Below are 22977 nucleotides of genomic sequence, written 5' to 3'. Positions count from 1 at the left end.
GAAATATCGATCCAGCTGGCTTGCAGAGGCCGGTGTTCCCATCGATCGCATGGCGAAGTAACTTTGCACCTGGCCAGCAGCAGAACTGGACACAGAGAAGTGGACGGAAGTGCCACGGGGACTCCGGCACACTCCCGTTCCCAGGACCGGGCTAAATCCGAATGTTCTGAGAGAGACGGGACTGGCAATAGCTACGACCAGGAAGTCCCTGGTTCAAAAATACTAATTTTCTAAGTGCGGGGGATTTTAAATTTGGGGGGCGACATAGAGGAATGTTTTCAACATGCCTTAGCCTTGATGTAGTGGTTAAGAGCGGCAGGTTTGATTCCCCCCCTTCTCCTCCACATGCAGCCAGCTGGGTGACCTTGGGCCAGTTGCAGTTCTCTCAGAGCTCTCTCGGCCCCACCTCCCTCTCAGGGTGTCTGTTTTGGGGAGAGGAAGGGGAGGCGATTGGAAGCCGCTTGGAGACTTGTAAAAATCAGGGTACAAAACCCACAGCTTTTCTTGTTAGAGAAAGTGGCAGTTATCCTGCTCCAAGGAGTCCATGGACATCTGGAGAGCTACAGCTCTCAGGTGGTCCTCTTCGCCGCGCCCCAGCGGCTATTAGCCCTGAGAGCCGGTAATGGAGCCTCCAGCTCGGGGAGCAGTCTACCTTTCAAGGGAAGGGAACGAACACCGAGCTCGAGCGTTCGATCCTGCAAAGCCTGGGCACGCTTACTCCGAAGTAAGTCCCAATGTGTTGTTCAAGGGGAGGGAGAAAGAGAGAGGCGGGAGAAACCGGCTCCTCTTTGAAGGTCGCGACAAATTTCCCCGCGAGGAAGCCCAGCCGCGGCCAGCCGGACCCTCCCCTCCCCTCCCCTCCCCTCGGCCCGGCTAATTAATCTGCGGTCCCTCCCCTCCCCTCCCTCTCGGCCAGCCCCTTTCCTCTGATGCGCCCACCCGCCGCCCCTTTCCTTCCTAGTTCAGCTCCGCCCAGCTCCGCATCCTGCTTTAGGCACCTCGCTCCGAATCGCCCGAACTGGTTCTCGCCTTCCCGGGTATCCCCCTCCCCACCCCCGCCGCCTCCGCGACCCCCCCCCCCGTCCTCCCCCCCAGCCACCGCTCCTCTCAATCTAAACATCAAGCCGAGAGCTGCAGGGGAAGGACGCCCACCCGGCTGCAGCGACCGGGTCTTCTGGTCAGTTTCCTCCTCTGGTCAGTTTCCTCTGGTCAGTTTCCCCGCTCCCGGCCGGGTTCTTTTCCCTGGCAAGTTTAAGGAAAGGGAGGCGGGGGCAAGGAGAGGGCGAGGTCCCGGCTGCCTTCATTTTTGGGTTTGGGTTTGGGGAGGGACGAGGGAGTTCCTGAAGGCAGGGCAACTCCAACCCCCCAACAACTTTATTGCATGGATGTTTGTCTTTCAGCCGCCCCTTTCTTCCTTCTTCACAGCTCTGGGGGGTGGGAAAGAAGTTCCGAGGCAAAGTTTCTCCGGGCGCCTTCGCCTACCTGGGTCCCGCCGAGAAGGAAAAGACGGAGGAAGCCGAGACCTTCCGGCAGGAAGCAGCCGGATCTGGTTCCTTCCTCCCCCAGCTTCCCTACTTCTTGCAAAGAAAGCTCTGAATGTTTCTCTCGGAAGGCACCTTTCCCACAGAGAGATGACCGAGGCCTCCGTCCTGCCCCCTTCCCTTGTGGACAGACCATGAAGGCTGAGGGGCTGCTCTGGACCACTGCCAGGAAGGGAGAGGAATCCTCGGCCCGGGAGAATTTGGAGGAGATCGGCAGAGCGGGCTAAAGGCTGCCCGCCGGAGACCAGATGCTCTAGCCGCCGCGGAAGAGGCCCGGGAGATCCGGTGGCCGGAGGGACCCGGGCGATGGGGAGCGGGCTGTGCACCCGGAGGCAGAAGGGTCTCCTGCAGACCGGGTTTTGCCTCCTGGCCCTCGCCTGCTTGGCCTCCGGAGCGTTTCTGTACAGCCACCTCCAGCAGAAGGCCAGGGCGGCCGAGGCTTTGGCTTCGAAATACAAGCAGCAGCAAGAGGCTCTTTCTGCACAGCTGCAAGGTAAGTCTCTCCGGAGTCCGCTTCTTCCCAGGTAACCCCTCCTTGGAAAGCCAGAGTGGCTCTGGTTATCTAGCGTCCGGTTGGGAAGAGTGCATTGTGCCCTGTTGCCTTTCTAAGTGCTCATGTGAGCGGCCACATGGACGCCAAGGCAGGCGCATGGATAAGCGGCCTTGCTGGAATGGCCCCGGGCGTGCGTTTTGCTCAGCCGCCCTGCTGCCTGGAGGTGCGATCCTCACAAGCAAGCCATGACGGTGCTGGCCTCCTCACCTGTTGTTTTCCCCCAAACTCTGGCGCTTCAGGTATGCCGACTGTCTCTTCCTATGAATGTTCGGTTCTCAGCTAGGTCTCTCCTGAAAGAATCTATCAGGTTCTCTTTCGCTCTCTGGCTAAAAGTCAGCATTGTTGCAATTTAAATGTTTACTTTTGGTTGTCGCTTGCCAGTGCTGGGCAGTGACCTTCCCAGTGGGAGGGAAATGGACTTTTCTACACACTTTTCATAATTTTAAGAAGCCTTTATCATGCCCTGGGAGTTTGGAGGTTTTTTTTTTTTTTTGCATTAAAATGCCCCATGGTCTTCTTCATCCTTCCTGTAAAAACATGAAGCTGCCTTCTACTGAATCAGATCCCCGATCCATCCGGGTTAGCCTTGTCTACTCAGACAGGCAGCTGTTCTCCAGGGCCTGAGGCGGAGGTCTCACCCCTCACCTACAACGTGATCCTTCTAACTGGAGGTGCCGGGGGATTGAACCTGGGGCCTTCTGCATGTCAAGGGAAGGGAAAAGCTGGCAAACCGGCCCAGAGGTCTGACTCTTCAAGGCCGTTTTATAAACAAAAGGGCTGACGGCTAACAAGAAGCAGTGAGTTTGAGTGAACTCTCTAAACTCACTCGGTGGCCCTTGGCAAACCCCTTCCTCTCCACCTCAGTTGTCCTCCCACCATCTATGATATGGGGATAACCGTACTGTCCTACCTTATAGGGTTGTTGCTTATCGTTACAGTCATAATGCTATACGCAGTGCATTTTGGACGCAGAAAGCCCAGAGTCTGTGGAGAAAGGGCAGGTAACAAATATAAGAAATAGTAATAATAGTGGTAATAGCATACAAGCACTCCATAAATTCTCCCTGTTCATTTTAGTTGCCTTTTTTGCTGCCTTTTCCGGCTCGGCTCTTCAGTGAGCTGACTAGCAGAGCAATTCTGTGCAGATTGACTCCAATCTTAAATTTATTGATTTCAACAGGCTTTGACTGGAGTAATTCTGTGTAGGAGTGCACAGTCGGTACTGGGCACAAACTAACCTATATTTAAAGCATGTTTTTCTTCCAAGGACTGTAGGGCAGCAAACTCGGCTTTCCTCTTCCCTGTTTCGTCCCCACAACAGCCCTGCGAGGGTAAATTAGGCGGGAAGTCATCAGAACAAAGTCTAGAGATCGGTTGTAATGCTGCGAGATCTCCATGCCTCACCCCTCGTAGACCTCCTTTTGAAGATGAGGAAGAGAAGAACTGATTTTTCATACCCCGCTTGTCACTATCCAGAGGAGTCTCAAAGCTGCTTGCTAACACCTTTCCCGTCCTCTCCCCACAACAGGCCCCTTGTGAGGCAGGTGAGGCTGAGAGAGCTCCGAGAGAACTGGGACTGGCCCAAGGTCACCCAGCAGGCGGCCGGGGGAGGGGGAGGAGCGGCTCTTAACCACGCTGGCTCACAGCAGGCAAGCCCTGAATCTCGCCCCTCGGTCAACTGTCTGGGTCACCTGCCCCATATACGGCCTTCAAGGGAACCCTTTGGGGGTAGCCTCAGGGAAACCAGAAATCTACCTTGAGGCAGAACTTTTTTGGGTTCCATGCCTGCCACCCCCCCCCCCCCCCCAATCAAAGCCACTGCCGGAATGCAATTGAGTTCTGAGAGAACCAAGGAATGTAATATTTGTCCTGTCAATGGTGACGCCGTCGCACAATTTAATTTTAGTTGAAATCTTTTTTATTGTATGCTTTTAATGATTGCCATTAAGTTGACATGATCTGGTCTGATGGGAGGGCAGTACAGACATCAAATGATTGTTGTTGCTGTTAATAATAATAATGATAATAATAATTTTTAAAAGGACCGTAGCTGTGGCCTGCAGAGAAGGCCCTGGGAGGGACCCCAAGGAGTTGTTGTTGTTAGGTGCGAAGTCGTGTCCGACCCATCGCGACCCCATGGACAAGGAGTAGGGTTGCCAAATTCCAGGCTGTGCCTGGAGACCTCTTGGGATCACAGTGGATCTCCAGGTGACAGATTGTCTCACCTGGAAAAAATGGATGATTCGGAAGGTGAACTCTGCAGCATCGTGCCTAAGGTTTCAAGCCCTAGACTGGGGGATTCCTGGAGATGTTGAGGGTAGGGCCAGAAAAGGGCAAGTCTTGGAGAGGGGAAGGACTTCAGTGGGGTGTCACGCCAGAGTCCACCTTCCAAACCTCCAGGAATTTCCCAACTGGGCGCAAGCAGTCGGCAAGGAGCCTTAATTCCAGCCTCAAGAGGACCTCTCTGGGGGGAACTGCGGGGCCCTGGGTTACTTCTCCTTCCCACGCCCCTCACCTGGCCTCGAAGGTTGCCTGTGGTTCCCCAGCCCCTGCAGGGAAAGGCCGGTGAATCCAGCCAGCAGAAAGGGTCTGCCATTCCCGCGTGGCTGCAGGCGGTTTATGCAAAAGCAAGGCCCCCCGGGCGGTGTTTTTGGAGCGGATGTTTCCACTGGAGGGCCCACCTCTGGGACGGAGAAGGAAATCGCTTTTTGACGGGCAGCCACTCAGGCACGGCTTGGGGAGGGCCGGCTGGAGAGACCGGCGGGGAGTGCTTCCATGCTGCAGGAGCAGCCAGCGGGTTTGGCTTCCATTAGCTGCCTTTCCCCATCCCCCCTGCGGGCCACACACACACACACACACACACACACACACACACACACACACCCTTTCTGGCTCCACAAACTTGCCCAAGTCCGACAAGAGGCTGCAGCGAATGCCCCTTTTCCCTCCCTGGTCTGGCTGACTGGCGAGCCGTCGGCTGGGTCTGGCCCTGGCCACGGCTTAATCCGGAGCTGGCCGTAAGCTGGGCTATTGTTCCGGCCGGATGGAAAAGGAGAGCGTGTTTCAAACCAGCCGGCTCTCGTTCGAATCCTGTCTCGTGGCTTTGCGCTTTGTCTGGGGGAATAATACGTACCTCACTACCCGGGTAGCCCAGGCTAGCTCGATCTCGTTGGATCTCGGAGAGCCTCCTCCTCCTCCTCCTCCTCCTCCTCCTCCCCCTCCCCCTCCCCCTCCTCCTCCTCCTCCTCCTCCTCCTTCTTCTTCTTCTTCTTCTTAGCAGGGTCAGCCCTGACTAGAGTTAAGCTGCTTTGAGACATACGAAGCAAGCTGGGTGATTTTGGGCCAATCACAGATCTCTCAGAGCTCTCAATTTGTATCCAGAGGTACAGTGCCCCTGAACATGGAGGTTCCCTGCCGTTATCATTGTGACTAGCCATCTATGGAGCCGTCTTTCCCTGTTCAATCTGAAAATCAAGTGGCGTGCCTCACAGTTTGGGGCAGCCCAAGGAGAGCCGTTCCGGGGGGTCTTTTCCAAGCGAGGGGCCGCTCTTTCCTGCTGCCTCGAAGACGCGGAATGGGAAACAGACAGAGGGGGAAGGATGTTTCCAAGTGCGGTTGAGCGGCTGCCCGAGACTGTTGTTTCCCTCCTGGCGTAACCCCCTTTCTGGAAACATTTACAAGGCGGAGAATTCTCCTTTCCTCCTTATTGCTCCGGAGGGATTCCTACGAAAAGGCGTTTTAGTAGCTGCCCGTAATAGCTTCGCTGGCTGCCATCCCGCCCAGCCGGCTTCTCCGTTTTTCTGCTCTTCTCCGTCTCTCTGAAAGTAGCCCAAACCCCAGCTCTGTTTTGCGCCCCGGGGTAGTTTGGCGGCTTGAAACCCGCTGGGTTGGGAGCCAGGCCGGCAGGGAAAGAAACCTGCCCAGCAGAAGGAAAACAGGAGCGGACGAAACCGTGGAATCCGAAAAGGAGCGCTCGGACCCCGGGTGAACTTTCTCCCAAACCAGGCACCGTGCCCAGGTCTCCACACCAAAACGGGCAACCTGATACCCCTCATTAGGTTGGGGGCTCTGGGATGGGAAATCTGGAGCTGTTGGGGGTGGAGCCTGAAAGAGGGTGGGGCTTGGGGAAGGGAGGGGCTTCAGTGGCGGGAGATGCCATAGAGGCCCGCCTTCCAAGGCAGCCATTTTCTTGAGGCAAACTGATCTTTGTCTCTTGGAATAGCAGCAGATCTCCAGCCGTCTCCTGGCGCCTGGCAACCCAGCTCACACATCACTTCCTAGCCTGAGACCAGGAGGGGAGAGGGACCCTGCCTTAAGGAGGAGGGGGCCATGACTTAGAGGCTGAGCATCGTCTCAGTATGCGGAAGGTCCCCGGTTCGATCCCCTGGCATCTCCGGTTAAGGGGGCGATGGGAATGACCCCGGCCGGAGACCCTGGAAGGCAGCTGCCGGTCTGAGCAGGCAATATCGACTGTGGTGGACCAAGCGTCTGACTCCGAAGAAGGCGGCTTCCATGCATTCGAGGGAAGGCAGGTTTATCATGCGCTGGAGCATTAGCGTGCACTTTGGGTATTTCCCCACAGGTCTCATTCGTATCCTGTCACGTTGTGGCAGGCGAGAGGCTGAGGCTTGAAACGGAGACATCGAGGCCTTGCAGATCTGCTCTGAGGCACTTGTGGGGGGCAGAAAAGTCTCTCATTGGCTTGTTCTTTTTAGAAAGGAATCTGAGACGCGTAGAAAGCCCGGTGTCACTTTTCCATCCCGGACACATTTGGGGCAGAAATTTTAGACAGGGCACCTCTCTGAGGCAAACTAAAGCCGCTGGGAACTGCACAGGTGTGCTAGAAGCAGAGAAGAGCGGCTGTTTGTTTGTTTGTTTTGTACCCTGCTTTTTACTACCCCAAGGAGTCTCAAAGCGGCTTACAATCGCCTTCCCTTCCTCTCCCTGCAACGGACACCCTGTGAGGCCGATGGGGCTGAGAGAGCTCTGGGGGAACTGGGACTGGCCCAAGGTCGCCCAGCTGGCCGCCTGTGGAGGAGGAGTGAGGAATCAAACCTGGTTCTCCAGATTAGAGGCCGCCCCTCTTAACCACCACACCAAGCTGGCTCTCTGCTGTTAAATGTAGGAAAGCCAGTGCATTTGGCCACAACGTCTGGAGGAATGTGTTTTAAAAATGAGCTCAGGTTTCTAGTCCTCAGGGTAGTTCTGCAAAACCTGAGGTTCATACTTCAGACCCATTAGGGGGTTGGACTAGATGGCCTGATGGCCTCTTCCAACTCTATGATTCTATATGGTATTCTTCCTTTGTCCTAGCTGGAGTTGCCAGCTCCCCCCCCTCTGGCTACCTGTGGAGGGTAGCCAGGGCCAGGGTGGGCAACTCCTTGAAATTCAGGGATGGATCCTGGTTGGGAGGGACAGGGATCTCAGTGGGATACAGTGCCATCGAGCCCACCCCCGAAAAAAAACATCTGTTTTCTCCAGGGGAACTGATCTCTGCAGTCTGGAGGTGACCTGCAACTCAGGGTCTCTCCAGGTGCCACCTGGAAGCTGGCATCTCTAGTCTGAGCTGGCCTCCCAGAAAACCTTCCTCGTTGTCATTAGTATTTTCGGAATCGGTCTGTGAAAAGCCAGCTGTCCTAGGGACTCTGGGTAGCTGTCAGCTGGATTAACCACCGACATGGCCCCAAAGACTTAATCTAAAACGGGGTCTTGTGTCTTATCCTATTGACCGGAATGAGGCAAGGCCTTGACAGGGAAACAGATCTACGAGGCCTGTCTGGTTTTATTTTATGGAAAGCCTCGAGCCCCAGAGTGTACCGGGCTCCTTTATAAGTGCTCTAAAAGTGCCGTGGAGCCTCTGAAATGTGGGGGAAGGATGCCGCGGTCTTTTGTGCTTAGCCAGGGAAAAATGAAAGCGGCGGAGTTCGCTTTGGATCGAAGCCGAAAGGAATGGACGTCTCCCGCAAGCAGCGGAATTTAGTCCGCGGAGGAAATAGCGGGGAGTCTTAGCGCCAACCCACCCGTCCTGAGCCAAATGAGGTTTCTCCTCCCTCTGCTGAGTGTCCCTATATGGCTCCCCACGGCTCTGATCCCAATGAGGTGGGACTGCAGAGGGGGGGGGAGGGAATGAATTTTGCCTCAAGAGGGTTATGCGTTGAGAAGGGGAGAGGGAAATGTAGTCTCAAAAATATCATAAATAACTTTATTTTTTAAAGTTCTGGAACCGGTGGGGCGGTGGAGAGAAGGAAAGTTATGTATTGTTTTGATTCCCTGGTGCAGGAGAGAGGCCACCACTGTCAGGTAGTTGTGAGTGTCCCGCATTGTGCAGGGGGTTGGACTAGATGACCCTGGAGGTCCCTTCCAACTCTCGGATTCTATGATTCTCTTTGAATGTAAATACTGGTACAATATCAGACAAGCTACCGGTACGTGCTGTGTTTTGAAATTTTTCTGCATCAGCAGTAGTCATTTCCAGATTCAAAACTTAGAGCTCTTCATAGGGAAAAACCTCAAATGGTTCCAAAATTTATCGGTGCGACCTAAATCTCTAGATTTAGATCTAGAAAAGAGCTTCTTGTGGCGCAGAGTGGTAATGCAGCAGTCATGCAGTCTGAAAGCTCTGCCCATGAGGCTGCGAGTTCGATCCCAGCAGCCGGCTCAAGGTTGACTCAGCCTTCCATCCTTCCGAGGTCGGTAAAATGAGTACCCAGCTTGCTTGCTGGGGGGTAAACGGTCATGACTGGGGAAGGCTCTGGCAAACCACCCCGTATTGAGTCTGCCATGAAAACGCTAGAGGGCGTCACGCCAAGGGGCAGACATGACTCGGTGCTTGCACAGGGGATACCTTTACCTTTTAAATCTCTAGAATGCAGCATATGCGGCGGGGAGGGTGGGAGAAAGGATAGGTTTGTTGCCCCCAAAAAACTTCACTTATACGGAATGATCCGAGACTGATCCCTTCTCTTTGCACCCCCCTCTAGTTGTGTATGAACACAGATCCCGGCTAGAACGATCCTTACAGAAAGAGCGAGGGGAGCATAAAAAGACGAAAGAAGGTAAGCTTTGGCCTCGCCACCCAGCAGAGCCAGAGGTCCACCGAAGAAGCTTTTCCAAAGCATCGATGGTTTCGCTTCTACAGAATGACTGAGTGAGCTCAGGGAGACCTGGGACTGGTCCAAGGCCACCCAACTGGCTGCATGTGGAGAAGTGGGGAATCGAACTCGGGGTCTGGATTAGAGGCCATCACTCTTAACCGCGACGCCACTCTGGCTCTCGTGGAAAATTGCTGGGTGACCTTGGGCCAGCATACCTTGCAGGGTTGGTTTTGGGGATGAAAGAGGAGAAAGAAATCAGGCACTTTGAGACCCCGTGAGGGAGAAAATGGAATTAAATAAATATAAATATACTCAGTGAAGTCCTCTGAAGAGCTGAGTGTTATGCAAAACCACAGACGATTCCTGTTGCTTTTATTCTGTGCTCCCTCTTTGTTTTCCAGTGCAACGAAACCGCCGTTTGAAAGGTTTAGAAGTTTGTTTTCCCTTTGCTTTCGCAGGGCTCTTTTTAATGGTCTTCAGTGGTTACATTCCATCCGGTTAGGTTTGTCGGCTTTTGGCCGGCGCCCTCCTGAAAACGTTAACCAGATCCTTGTATGGATGCCTTTGTGCTAATTTCTTTATTCCCTCCCCCCCTCTTCAGATTTTTTAGTATACAAACTGGAAGCTCAGGAAGCCCTTAACAAAGAAAAGGTGGGTAAAAACAACTTACTTTGGCTTTGCACGTGGAGCTAGAGAGCACACAAAAATGCAATATCTTATGGGTAGTTCTACGTTGAGCTGCCTCAGTTTCCCAACGGGAAGTGCGCCATCTTCTCATCTACGGGCTCAAAACAGGCAGAATTTTCTTTTTCCGAGGACTGATTCCTTATAAATGTTATGATACATGCAGATATTGTCCCCAGATCTTCAGTTAGGTTCATTTTACGGGTAGGGTGAGAAATAGTGCTTTCGCACTCCCAACTGCAAGTTAGTCTAAAAGCTGGATTTGAACCCAGGTCCGTTGTCTCCCGTAGTGTTCCGGGGTCAGTGGGCCCCGTTTTGATGCCTTTCTCTCCTCTTTTGTTCCAGCAAGACTCCATGAACCGATATGGCGCTCTGAGCTCCCAGCATAAGATACTGAAGGTAAAATAGCCTCTTTCCCCCCTGGATAGGAAAATAGAAAAAACAGTTTAAACCATTGAGCAATCATGGTATAGACTAAGAGCTGCCAGCTCTGAACTGGGAGATTCTTGGAGAATTTAGAGGCGGGTTGGAGATTGGGGGGTGGTGGAAAGTAGGCTGCACTTGGCTCACCATCATAGTGTTTATGCAAGCTCATTGACGTGCGTGTGCGCTGGAGGTAATGCGCACCCTATCGTCACTCAGAGATCTGAGGAAATGGATGCTCTAAGGCAGGGATGGGCAACTGTGGCCCTCCAGATGTCCATAGACTACAATTCCCATGAACCCCTGCCAGGCAAGAAATTCCCAGGCAGGGGATCATGGGAATAGTAGTCCATGACCCTCTGGAGGGCCACAGTTGCCCACCCCTGCTCTAGGACCCTGCAGGACTTGAATCTAGCTGTTCTGCAGAGGACCAGTGTGGCGGCGCCTAGCAGGGGCTCATGGTCATTGTAGTCCATGGACATCTGGAGAGCCACTGTTTGGCCACCCCTGCTTCGGAGACCAACTTATCTCTTGGAGATGCAAATTACAGAGGTTGGGAGGGAACACAAGACCTTCCCAGCACTGCCCTCTCAGGTTGCCAGCCTGTTCACAAGGGTATCCCCCCTCCCCAAGACAAAGACCCCCAGGCAATGATTTACTCCAGGGGAGACCAGACAATAGGAGCCGTCTCTAGTCAACCGGGGCAGTTGGAGCGTACGGAATTTGATGTCTGGCGCCTCCCCCTCCCGGACCCCCTTCCCAGGCCCGGGCCGAAATCCACAGAGGCGTCCTTTTGCGTAACATCGCTGACCCGGAATTCACCTCCCTTTGGGGTTCCCATAGCAACCTGCCACGGATCCAGCCTGCCCGCCTGACTTGGCAGTGCCAATTAGATATGCAGATCTGTGGGGTGAACTTCGGCCCAGGCGCACAATGCTGAATTCTCCAAGACCTTTCCAGAACAGGGGCCGGCTGGGAGGGAGGGAGGTGTCTGGGAAGAGAAGGATAAATCTGCGGCCTTGTTTCCCCCTCTCTGCAAACAACCGATTCGGGTCTTGGGAGCCAGCATGGTGCGGCAGTTAAGAGCGGCTGCCTCTAATCTGGAGAGCCGGGTTTGTTTCCTCGCTCCACCCCATGCAGCCACCTGGCCTGGAATCCTTCTACACATTAGCTAACCGTTTGGTAGTTCGTTGGTCTTTAAAAAGGGATTATCATCTCACTGTCCTGGTTTTTCTTTTTTTACTGTAATGCGCCGACAATTCGCTGCAAGCGTTATGACAATTAACTGCAAAGCTTTATTTTTCCGGCTTTTATTCGGTGGAATATCATGAATTAGCCCCCTTCCCGGACAGATTCTCTGGGGAGTTCACACTCCATAGATGGCTCGGTGGTGACATTTCATCTCAGAAAGAGATGAGGGAAGTTTGTGAAGTAAACATTTAGAATGACCTTCTCCTTCTAGTTAATCTGCTCAGAGTTCAGGAACACATAATAGAAGATGCGCTTCTATTTTTGGAAGTAAAATTTCTTTCTCTTGTAACCCATTGGAGTCAGATCCTCTTTGTCATTTGTTTGAATGGCTTTTCCCCCTTTGAGATTAAGAGCAAGGTTACCGTTAAAGAAAAGCTTCTGTGCTTTCCAAGGCAAATTATAATTTCTTTTAACTCAATACCCCTGCCCTCTTTAAGCTCCACCCCCAAAATATACAGGTATTTCCCAACCTGGAGCTGGCAACCCTTGCTTGATCTCATCCGGACAAACCGTTGTGTGCTCTTATGTTTGGATGCAAGCCACACAGTCCTCCCCAAGTATGTCCCTTTTGCTTCCTTCCCCCCCCTGCTCAGAACCAGCACGAAGACGTTAAGAAGCAGTTTCTCGATTTGCAGCTGCAACACAACGGGCTGAAATTGGAGCATCGGAAGGCGCTGGAGACCCACAGCCAGAAATACTCGCAGCTGCAGCGGGAGAAAGAAATGGAAGTCGTCGCTTTGCAGGGTGAGTGCAGGGTGAGTGCCTGGGCTGCCGTGGGGAGGAGGGAGGGGCAGCCCAGATTTGTAACCTGCTGATGCGATTCAGCCCTGGAGACAACCACACACCCTTTGCTCCCCCCCCCTTTAAATGCCAAAAGCATTCTCAATGCAAACATTGTTTTCTCGTAGATACGGTCTACAAGCTCCGGGAAGAGAGCAAGCTACTTCGAAAAGCCCACCAGGACGTTCATTCCCAACTGCTCAATGCTCAAGTAAGGCTCTTGGAACGCTCTCCTGCCAAATTAGGATGGAGGGGGATGTCTAATCTGATGCACCCCGATGACGGTAACTGTCACGGCTGCCTGGAATAATTCCTCTCCCGGCCCGTGGAGGGTAGGATGAGGGCAGGAGGAGCTGGGGCCCCGCCCTGATTGGGAGAACGAGAGGAAACAGATTCAGGTGGGTCGCCCTGTCGGTCTGAAGCAGCAGAACAAAGTTTTGAGTCTGGTGTCACCTCGAAGACCAACAAGGTTTCATTCCAGGTACAAGGAATCGGAAGGAGTGTGCATGAAAGCTTCCGTACTGTGATTTGGAGGGACCCAGAAAGAGTGGAGTGCACAGCTGCTGAACCGGAGCGGTTTTATAAAGGCAAAATGTGCCTTTATTCTGTTCACCATTGGCTTTAACTCCTTTTGGCAGATGTTTCCTGCAAATGCCCTGGGGATGTTTTTCTTGTTTCTTCTTGTGCTTTGGATGGAAGCAGCGCATTGTGACCGGTTATCCGGGAAAGGAAAAGCTAGGCTAGAACCTTTCTCCCTGGAGTGCTTGTTCCAAAATGATTTCGCAGTAATGGCCGGCTTCATCTGCAGCCTGAAGCGGTATAGTCCATTCCACTATCTCAGGACTGTACCACGTCATCTGGCTGCATTGTACAGAGGGAGTCGCCAGTGGTGAATGTGCTCAATCCAGCTAGTGCTAAGATTGCTGAGGCTTAGGCCTTGAAAATTAGGGGGTGGAGCCTTGGAGTTAAGGGGCGGTACTTCACAAGGGGTGGAGCCTGAAAGGATGAGGCGGAGCCTATGGGTACCCTATAAGAGCAGGAGGTTATGGTACTGGTCAGGGGAGGAGTCTGTCTGTGCCTAGTGAACAAGGCTGCAAAAGGCCTAAGCTAGGACTGAATTAATTCTACCAGCCATGTCTTGTCTTGTATATAGGCGAGACAGATTTCCGGAACATTCAACTGAGAGAAGCATGTGTATTCTTTTTCCCCCCTCTTTAATGCATTGATTCGAGCACACACAAAGGAACCGGTTATGCGATTCCTTTTTCTTTCCTTTGACGAAGGTCGGACTTTCTAGCAATTAATGACATCATGGCAGGATAGATGGCGGGATAGATGGGCGTCCTTCCCCAGGCGTGCAGTCCGAGTCACGTGGTTTTGAAGGAGTGGGCTATTCCTCCCACACACACACACACACGCACACACACACACACAAATTGTACGGAAATGAACTGTGTGCTAATTTGTTCAGTGTGACCAACTGTGCCCCTTCTTGCTGCTCTTGCAGGTCCAGATGGATGAGTTCAGACAGGTCAGAGAGACGCTTCAGAATATGCCGAGTTTTAAGGAGGTGGGCGCAGGCAACGGCCAGCGGCAACCGATGCCCAAAGAATGGCCCCCGGGACCCCCCCAGGGCCTGCTGCAGTTTGCCAGAGAGAAGGTGCGCTTTCCCTCTCCCCAGTCCTCGGCCTGCGACATCTGCTCACTCTGGGCTGTTTCGGAGATGAAGAGCTCAGATTTTGGACCCTGCTTTTTACTACCTGAAGGAGTCTCAAAGCAACTGACAATCCCCTTCCCTTCGTCTCCCTACAACATTCACCCTGTGAGATAAATGGGACTGAGAGAGCTCTGAGAGATCTGTGACTGGCTCAAGGTCGCCCAGCAGGTCTCATGTGTCTCAGAACAGCTTCCCCCAAAATTACTTCATTTGTACCCCACCTTTTCCTGCAGCAGCGGCCCAAAAGAACTCACGGCTCTCTCCTCATCTGTTTTACCCTCACAACAATCCTGCGAGGTAGGCGAGGCTGAGACGGCGTGCGTGGCTCAAGGCCGCCACACAAGCTTCCATGACCGAGCGGTGATTCGAAACTGGGTCTCCCAGATCCTAATCCAGTGCTCTGACTATTTTCCCACGATGGCTCCCAACATGTTTTTGATAGGGAAATACGTTCACCCGTTAAGTAAATGCGGTGTTATCTCTCTTTCCAGCCTGCTGAGAATTTAAGAGGTGGGATGGTATAATGGTTAGGATGTCCATAAAAGTTTTGCATTAGGACGTGGGGGACCAGGGTTCAAGTCTTCATCCAGCTGTGAAACTCAGTGGGTGACCGTAGGCCAGAAACTCTTTCACACCCTTGTAAAATAGAAGGGAATCACGTATGCCGCCTTGAACTCCTTGGAGAAAAGGCTAAATAAAATGTGAGATGAGAAGAAGAAGAAGAAGAGTTGGTTCTTATATGCCGCTTTTCCCTACCCGAAGGAGGCTCAAAGCGGCTTACATTCGCCTACCCTTTCCTCTCCCCACAACAGACACCCTGCGGGGTGGGTGAGGCTGAGAGAGCCCTGATATCATTGCCCGGTCAGAACAGTTTTATCAGTGCCGTGGCGAGCCCAAGGTCACCCAGCTGGTTGCATGTGGGGGAGCTCAGAATCGAATCTGGCAAGCCAGGTTAGAAGTCCGCACTCCTAACCACTACACCAAACTGGCCGCTGCTCTCTTTGTCGGTCTGTCTTTCACAGGGGTCCCTAAGGGCACCTTTGGAATTCTGAGACTGGATGGTGATTGCAGCCACAAAATGGAAGCCACTAGAGGCGGAGCCTACTGCAAAATGGCTGTCACAGGAGGTGGAGCCAGCCACAGAATCTCAGGGAGCGATGTCATGCATAGCGCTCATAATAAGACTTCAGCAGCTCAAGCAGGAGCTCTCGTTAACAGGATGTCACGTTTTTTTAGGCCCCTACAGGCAACGAAGACAAACCAGCTCTGACCCCTCTGGAACAGGCCGTGGCTCCCAAAGAGAGCTCCCTGGTAGCTCAGGCTGCAGACACCAAACACCAGCAAGACGAGAACCTTCTCCGAGGCCAGGTTTCTCGAAATGGCATTCGACCTGGGCCTCAGGACAGTGTGCCACTTGGCCAGCTGGCACCCCCACACGAACCTCGTCTGCCTCTGCCAGTTTGGCCTCTGCCGGGGCAAAAGGACGGCCCCGTCATCCGTTTCACGAGGATGGTGAACAGCGTGCAGAGTGGGAGCCAGGTAAGATTCAAATCGAGAGGTTTCAGATATCTGCGCTGGAGACCTAGGGGGTGTGGAATTCCCGCTGCTACATTAGCGTGTTCCTTTCCTTCTGTCATGTTACTGGTTACTAGTTATTGGTCCCAACCAAATGCCTGGCGAAAGAGCTCCGTCTTATAGGCCCTTCAAAATTGAGTTAACTCCTGAACGGTCTGCAACTTTTCCGGAAGCTCATTCCGCCAGGTAGGGGCCAGGACCAAAAAGGCCCTGGCCTTGGTTGAGGCCAACCTACCTGAACTACCACAATTCTGAAGGGCCCGCAAAAAGGACCTTCTCCACCTGCCATTTGGTTGAGGCCAGCCGACTCAACAATACCTGCTGGTTGCCTCAAACAGCCCCCTCCATGATCTGAGCCATGCTGACCTCCCACGGGTTCATGTTAAAGGTTGAGAGTTGCTGTCACACTGTGAATCTGTTGTAGTATTTTGTTATAATTTGTTAGGATCAATTTTGGAATCACTGCCACGTTGTCTGCCACTGGGTTACGATGTATACGCATGACGTTTTATGCAAACCGCCCTGAGCCTTAGGGGAGGGCGGTATAGAAATTCAAGAAAATATAAATAAATAAATAAAACGGACCTCTCGAGGGCCAGGGATTGCCACCCTGTTCCAATTGGCCAACCACAGAGCCCTTTGGGGGATATGGTCATTTTACGTGGTGAGACACTGGCTTTCCCAGCTCTCCAGAAGAGACCTTCCCACCAAGAGAGCCCTGGAACTAGACAAGTTAGGCATTGAAACTATGGCCTTGTCTTCCTGTCGGATCAAAAGGCACCGAAGACGATGCAGGCAGCCCGTGAGGAAAATGCCGATTCCCCAAGGATGGCACATGGCGAGACTGTGGAGGCTCCTAAGAAAGAACCTGCCACGGGAAAGGAGCGTGAGCACGTGGTACAAAGGTAAGTGCTGGGAGGTCGGGGGCCAGCTGTGAGAACTGGGGTCCCCGACCTTGTAGAGCCTGTGGGCGCCCTGCCACAAAATGGCTTCGGTCATACAGTGAAAACACGGCATTATTTTTTCAGATCTCACCTGACCCTAGCGGCTTTCTAAGAACAGTAGAGGGTCAGTAAGCGCCAGGTCACCTTGTCAGCCCATGAATCATGATTGCCAAAAAGCAGGGTCAGCATTCAGTTTCGAAAGCCTCTCAGTGCAGCCGGTGTCTTGTGTTAGATTAGGCACATGGAGGCCTGAGCTCAAATCCCTACGGCAGTAAAATGGGCGACCTCTTTCTCTCAGCGTAGCCTACCTTACAGGGTCGTTAGGAGGCTCAAAGAGAAGGGCGGAGAACCTTGCGTGCTGTCCTCTTGGGAGGAAGGGCGAGATCGAAATGCAGTGAACAGATGTTCTTAAAAGTATCGTTCCACATTTGGCTTCCTAGCTTATTCAACCGAATAAAAATGTCATCCTCTTTCTTGGAGCTTACTTCGGGATCTTATTTCTTGCTTCAAAGAGAAAAGCCCGGGTGATTTCCGAACCATACTCCCCTATCCAGAAGAGTGAGGTCCAGACTAATTCTCGCCTCTCTTCTTCCTTCCACCCTAGTTGGCAAGACATCGTGAACAAAGTGAATGCCCAGATGGACGAGGAACAAGCCCCCCGGCAGAGCCTTCGCTTGCCTGCCAGAGCCGAACAAGATTTCCCGAACCGCAATCGAATGCTCAGCAGTCAGCAGCAAGGGGCTGAACGGCGACAACCGCGAGCCGGCTGGGAGACGGGGAAAGGAGGAGCGGACGAGGAGGAGCTTCAAATGGGTACTGCTTCTGGGGTTTGGGGCGGTCAGTAGTTTCTTGAAGTGTGAAGCATCAAGCGTTTCTCAAGGGTAAAAAGGTTGAGCAAGGCTCACATAGAACGGCTCTCATGTTTGGTACTTTGGAGGTGAAGCCCCCAACTGTTTTCAGAAGACAGTTCTTGCCAGCAATGTGGAGTAGCTTGGTCCGGCCACCTTTATTTTACAAGAGCGTGGAAATCATCAGCGGCTGGTGGTTTTGAGCTGGGAGAAGTGTTGGCTGCCCACCAAAGAGTTAGGGGGAAGTGCAGAGACATGGGAAAGAAAACAAGGGTGCCATTTGGCGAGCTGACCGCTCCGCCTTTCTCCGTGGAGTGCTCGCAGCTGGCCCCTCTTTGATTTGACCCACTTTCAACGTCCCCTTGAAAGGATTTGCGCTAATTGCTTGACATCAAAGCCCAAATCCTTGCAGGAGGGAGGTGGCTTGCGGAGTGGGGCAGAGGGGAACACTGGGGATCTGCCCTCCGTGTCTTTACTTTGGATTAATACCTGAGTGGCGGGCATTCCTGTCCTTCCTACAAAGCCATCTAATTGGATCCTTTTAGTGGCTTTGTCTGTATTTCAAGGGGGAAGGGAAAATCAGTAAACCCCCAACAGAGCTGGAAGGACGTCTCAGCAATTCGTCTAGCCAACGGGCCCCATAAAAGCCCTGGCTGTGCTGATGCCAGCTTTTAATTTGGTTTACACCATTCTTTAGCCCAATTCCTCCTTTAACCTCCCATGTTGGGCTCATTAAACTAGTGCATCTCCAAAGAAGAGTAGAAACCAACACTGGATCAGACCAAGGGCCCATCTGTTCAATCATCTTATTCCCCACCCCCAACCAGATGCTCCCCAAGGCCCATAAGTAGAGGCCCAGAGGGCAAAGTCTCCTGCAATACCACTTCCCTGGGAACTGATATTCAGAGGTAGACTGCCTCTAAACATGGAGGCACAGAATCCGTAGTCAAGATAAGACTGCGCTGAAAATCTGCAGTAGATGTGCGCGCCTAAGGGGCCATCGGGGATGGGTTTTGGGTGCCATGGGAGATGATTGGGTGGGAAGAGGAGACCCACAAGAGGAACCAGAGCGAGCCCTGGGCTTCCAGGTGTGTTCATGGGCTGTTGGTTGTTTGTAACCCACATCAGTGTACCTGTATTAATATCCATGCCTATTTTAGGCTGGGTAGCTCCAGGTTTGGAAATTCTTGGAGATTTAGGGTTGGTGCCTGGAAAGGGCAGAGTTTGGGGAGGGAAAGGACCCTAATGTGGCATAATAACAGTGTCCCCTTTTCTCCTGGGGACTGGAAGCTATTCTGGTAGGGCTCCGGGGATCCCCTGGAATTGCCACTCATCTCCAGAGGACAGACCTCCGCTACCCTGTAGGAAAGAGATGTTTTGGAGGGCAGGCTCCATGGGGTGCCCCACTGTCCTCCCCAGGCTCCGTTCCCCAAATCTCCAGGAGTTTTCCAGTCTGCAGCTGGCAACCCCACCCCCTCGCCTCCAAAAGAGATGTGGCAACCCTATATGTGTTTGCGTGTGAGGGATAACCAGGAGCTCAGTTCGACCCCATATAGTGACTTTCCCTCTGGACCCCCCATCTATCCCTCAGGCCCATGGAGAAAGCAGGCCTGCTTGTTGCCGTGGCAATGGAAGATGCAGCCCCCAGGCCCCTAAAGTGCTGCAGCGTAGTCCTGGCTGGCTGAGCCGCGGTGTGGTTTCTATGGATACCGCCCAGACTCCAAGGGGAAGGAAGCCATCCCAATCATACCGATTAGGAAGGGCCGAATGACCGACTCGGTTCTCTGTCCGTAAAGGAATTGGGCCCCATTGTGGTGGTTTCTATGTCCACCTGGGTCTCTCAGGCCAGGATCCCAAATCCGCAGCGTTTAAAACCTCTGCTGTTTTTTGCAGCTTTGTGGAGTCCTTGGCTATCGAGGGAACTCTCAATAATGTGGTCTATTTTATTTTATTTTATTTTATTTTATTTTACTTTACTTTACTTTACTTTATTTTATTTTATTGGGGAAGGCACTGGAAAACGCTAGAGGGCGTCACCCCAAGGGTCAGACATGACTCGGTGCTTGCACAGGGGATACCTTTACCTTTACTTTACCTATTTTATTTTATTTTATATTTTTCCCAGTCGGTGTTTCCTGTGGCTTAGGCCTTGTACAGAACCTGAAGGACTACTGAAAACATTGCCCTGCAACTCTTACGAAACCCCTGTTATGTTGGTCAGCATTATAGAAGAAGAAGAAGAAGAAGAGTTGGTTCTTATATGCCGCTTTTCCCTACCTGAAGGAGGCTCAAAGCGGCTTACAGTCGCCTTCCCATTCCTCTCCCCACAACAGACACCCTGTGGGGTGGGTGAGGCTGAGAGAGCGCTGATATCACTGCCCAGTCAGAACAGTTTTATCAGTGCCGTGGCGAGCCCAAGGTCACCCAGCTGGCTGCATGTGGGGGAGTGCAGAATCGAACCCGGCATGCCAGATTAGAAGTCCGCACTCCTAACCACTACACCAAACTGGCTCTCCAGTATATACAGCCTAGGATTACCTCGGTCCCGATTATATATGGTGTCCCTGTTTCCCGATGTTAGGACCTGTTTTCTTCCTGCGGCAATTCATTCCCCTTACCGGAACCTTTTTGGGGAGATACATTATTAAAACTGTGTTAGTGTCACAGAGTTAGCGCTGTCATTCTCCAAGGTCGTGGGATAAGATCAGAGTCCGGGGAGGGGTGGGGGGAGGAAAGAGTATCTCTTCTGTTGCAAGTTTTATTTGAGCTGCAAAATTTTGGGTACCTGAAGAAGGCAGTGTGCTTGCACACAAAAGTCTACCTCTTGAATACCAGCAATCATGCCAGGTTGCCACGCTATAACTTGACATCTGTGTGTTTTTGTGGGCAGATGCTGGCATGATTGAAAGAGAAGAGAAGAGAAGCCCTGCGATCCAGGAACCGATGGTAAGAGGAGAACCAACTGACTTCTGGACGGGGTGGTGAAGCCCCTTGGGACTGTGACAATAAGCTACTGCTGGGTGTTGGATTCCACATGGATCTCACTGATTTCTGACCCTGTTCAGGTACCAGACGATGCTGCCGACCCTGCCCAGGATCCCAACAATCAAGGAGAAGACGAGTTCGAAGAAGCGGAGCTGGAGCGGCCTGACTTTGAAGAAAAAGCAGGCCAAGACAACCAGCTGGGCCACACTGACCAGCCGGCGAAAGACGTCGCAAAAGAGAAGATTGCAAAGGTAACCGATCACTTTTGCATGTTGCAACCAAGAAGTTGCCCAGAGTTGCCCGGTAGACGTCATTCTGGTTCTGTCCTGAGCTGGACTCACAGTCAAACCCGTCAAAACCTGTCATTTCCCAAGACCCGCTTGCTGTTTGTCGCAAGAGATCAGCCTGTGTAATTGACAGAAGGGTGACTCCTTGTCCTCTTCCTGTCTTTTCCCCCTCCCAGGGTGCTCCTAGGCTGAGGAAGCCTGCAGAGGATCTGATGGACGATTATCAAGAAGATCAGGAACAGGATCTGGTATGAAACCCCTCTGGCTCTCTAGGGTAGAGAAAAAGGGACGTCTTGCCTAGGTCCCTGACAACCTAGTTTTCCAGCTGCGAGGAGTTCTCCGACTAATCTCCACCCTAGTTTTCCAGCTGCAAGGAGTCCTTCTTTTACACACATGTGCAGGGTGGATGGCAAGCTCTATGGTTCCACCTGCTAACCCATCCTCAGTTTGCTGGTGGTCCATTTCAATCTCACTTCCAACTTCTGTTTTCTCCACGGCGACAGGAGGATCACGGAGGGGAGGTGGAGGATGCTGACGACCTGGAGCTGGTCCGAGGAGCCAAAATCCATGCGGAAGGAGTTGGCAAGAAAGACGACTACTACTGAGGATTTTCGGCAGCCAGGGGGAGACCAAAGGGCCCGGAGGGAAGATCCGGTCCAGGGCTGTGGCGCTGGTTGCTTGAGCTACAAGCCCCAAAAGCTGGTGCTTCTAGAAGCTCTTACTGACAGTGCAAACACAGACTTCTGTGCGTGTCCAGATAGCGAGTCCAGGTTGGCGTAGCAGGCATCTCTCTGAAACTGGGGCTCTCTTTTCCCCTCCCCTCTCTCCCTCCCATAGGTTTCTAGAGGGAGGGGGCTTGGAACACAAAAACCAAGATTCCTCTGTGGATGATTGCTCCCTCCGTTTCAAAATAATTTTTAAAGATCTGAGACATGGGGAGGAGGAGCCAACATTGTCCGACCCCGTTCCCCTCGGCCTGCTTGTATCGGCCCATTTCCTGTAGCCTCGGATTCTCTCGGACTCTCTTTAATGCAAGGTCTGTCCATCTTTATATATAAAAACAAATCCTTTTCGTACTGAGATCTTGCCACATGGTTATCTGTTACGTTACGAGCGGGGGGGGGGGGGGGGGAGCAGGGCAAATATTCCCAGTACGGTGACCAGCCCCCAGGTGGGATCTGGGACTCTCCTGGAATTATCAGTCAATCCATTTTCTTTACGGTCATAGACCATCCAGTAGAAGGCATAACATTACCATTTTAAAATCAGTTATGAATGGATAAAAACTAAAAGTTAAACAATTATATATGGATCCAGTATAGAAGGCATTAGTATGTAGGGTTGGTCCAGCTCTGCCTTATTTTTGTAGCTCCCCAAGCATATTTAGGTGTTTGTTTGTATCTGTGGGTATTAATGCAAGTTGTCGTTTCCTTAGACCTCTGAGGCATTCTGTAAGCCAGGGGTAGTCAAACTGCGGCCCTCCAGATGTCCATGGACTACAATTCCCAGGAGCCCCTGCCAGCATTCCTGGGAATTGTAGTCCATGGACATCTGGAGGGCCGCAGTTTGACTACCCCCGCTGTAAGCATTGAGGCTAGTGAATCTGTACGTAGATGATGATAAGAATTTACACTCAGGACATGTTCAGTTTTCTCTATTTGGCCTTCGTTACAGATCCACTTGGCATTACACCCCTCAGAAGTCCCTCTTCTCCTTGAGCCCTGCCCTGCCCTCCCCAGACTCCAGCCCCAAATCTCCAGGAATTTCTCCAACTGTGACAGTACAGCAGGGATGGCCAAACGGTGGCTGTCCAGATGTCCAATGACTACAATTCCCATGAGCCTCCGAGAGTAGCATGCTGCTGGTCAGGTCACATAGGAATTGTAGTCCATGGACATCTGGAGAGCTACAATCTGGCCTCCCCTGCTATAAAGCCAGGGCGGCATGACTGTGGTTCTCCAGACGTTCATAGACTACAATTCCCAATGAGCCCCTGCCAATTGGCCATGCTGGCAGGGGTTTGTTGGAATGGTAGTCCATGGACCTCTGGAGAGCCACAATTCACCCACTCCTGCTAGGTGGTGCTATGCACAGCATGGCAAATTCCGAAGGACCGACCCGCTGGAGCAGCCTAGAAGCCCAAATTGAGACCACCGGGCTGGAAAGGCATCAGTGCAGTGCTCTGCTCACCTTTCCTTCCGAACTTCGATTTAAATGCACACCGCTCCCCGACTGTTCGCTATAAATAGCTCCTGCCAAACTGATTATGCAGAAGCTAATTCATCTGCCTGGCCA

General features: G+C 52.4%; 1 protein-coding gene across 3 annotated transcripts; it reads left to right on the top strand.

Annotated features, from left to right (window-relative positions):
- The first annotated feature begins 991 nt into the window (after positions 1-991).
- Positions 992-21762, top strand: LOC143824290 (uncharacterized). Of its 3 annotated transcripts, none has more exons than XM_077311417.1 (15): positions 992-1177; positions 1426-2034; positions 9075-9149; positions 9790-9839; positions 10218-10271; positions 12140-12290; positions 12455-12537; positions 13834-13986; positions 15280-15582; positions 16396-16523; positions 17167-17375; positions 20301-20356; positions 20476-20646; positions 20859-20930; positions 21186-21762. In XM_077311417.1, exons 2-15 carry the CDS (start codon positions 1848-1850, stop codon positions 21285-21287), a joined length of 1794 nt encoding a protein of 597 aa, XP_077167532.1. In that variant the 5' UTR covers positions 992-1177; positions 1426-1847; the 3' UTR covers positions 21288-21762. The 3 variants fall into 3 exon arrangements, with proteins under 3 accessions (XP_077167532.1, XP_077167531.1, XP_077167533.1); XM_077311416.1 differs by having other exon boundaries at positions 992-1194; XM_077311418.1 differs by having other exon boundaries at positions 992-1208.
- The last annotated feature ends 1215 nt before the right edge of the window (positions 21763-22977 follow it).

Source organism: Paroedura picta, chromosome 15, assembly GCF_049243985.1.
Source record: "Paroedura picta isolate Pp20150507F chromosome 15, Ppicta_v3.0, whole genome shotgun sequence".
In the NCBI taxonomy this organism is placed as follows: domain Eukaryota; kingdom Metazoa; phylum Chordata; class Lepidosauria; order Squamata; family Gekkonidae; genus Paroedura; species Paroedura picta.
Note: the sequence above shows the minus strand (reverse complement) of the source record. Positions and strands in the feature narration are given on the sequence as shown.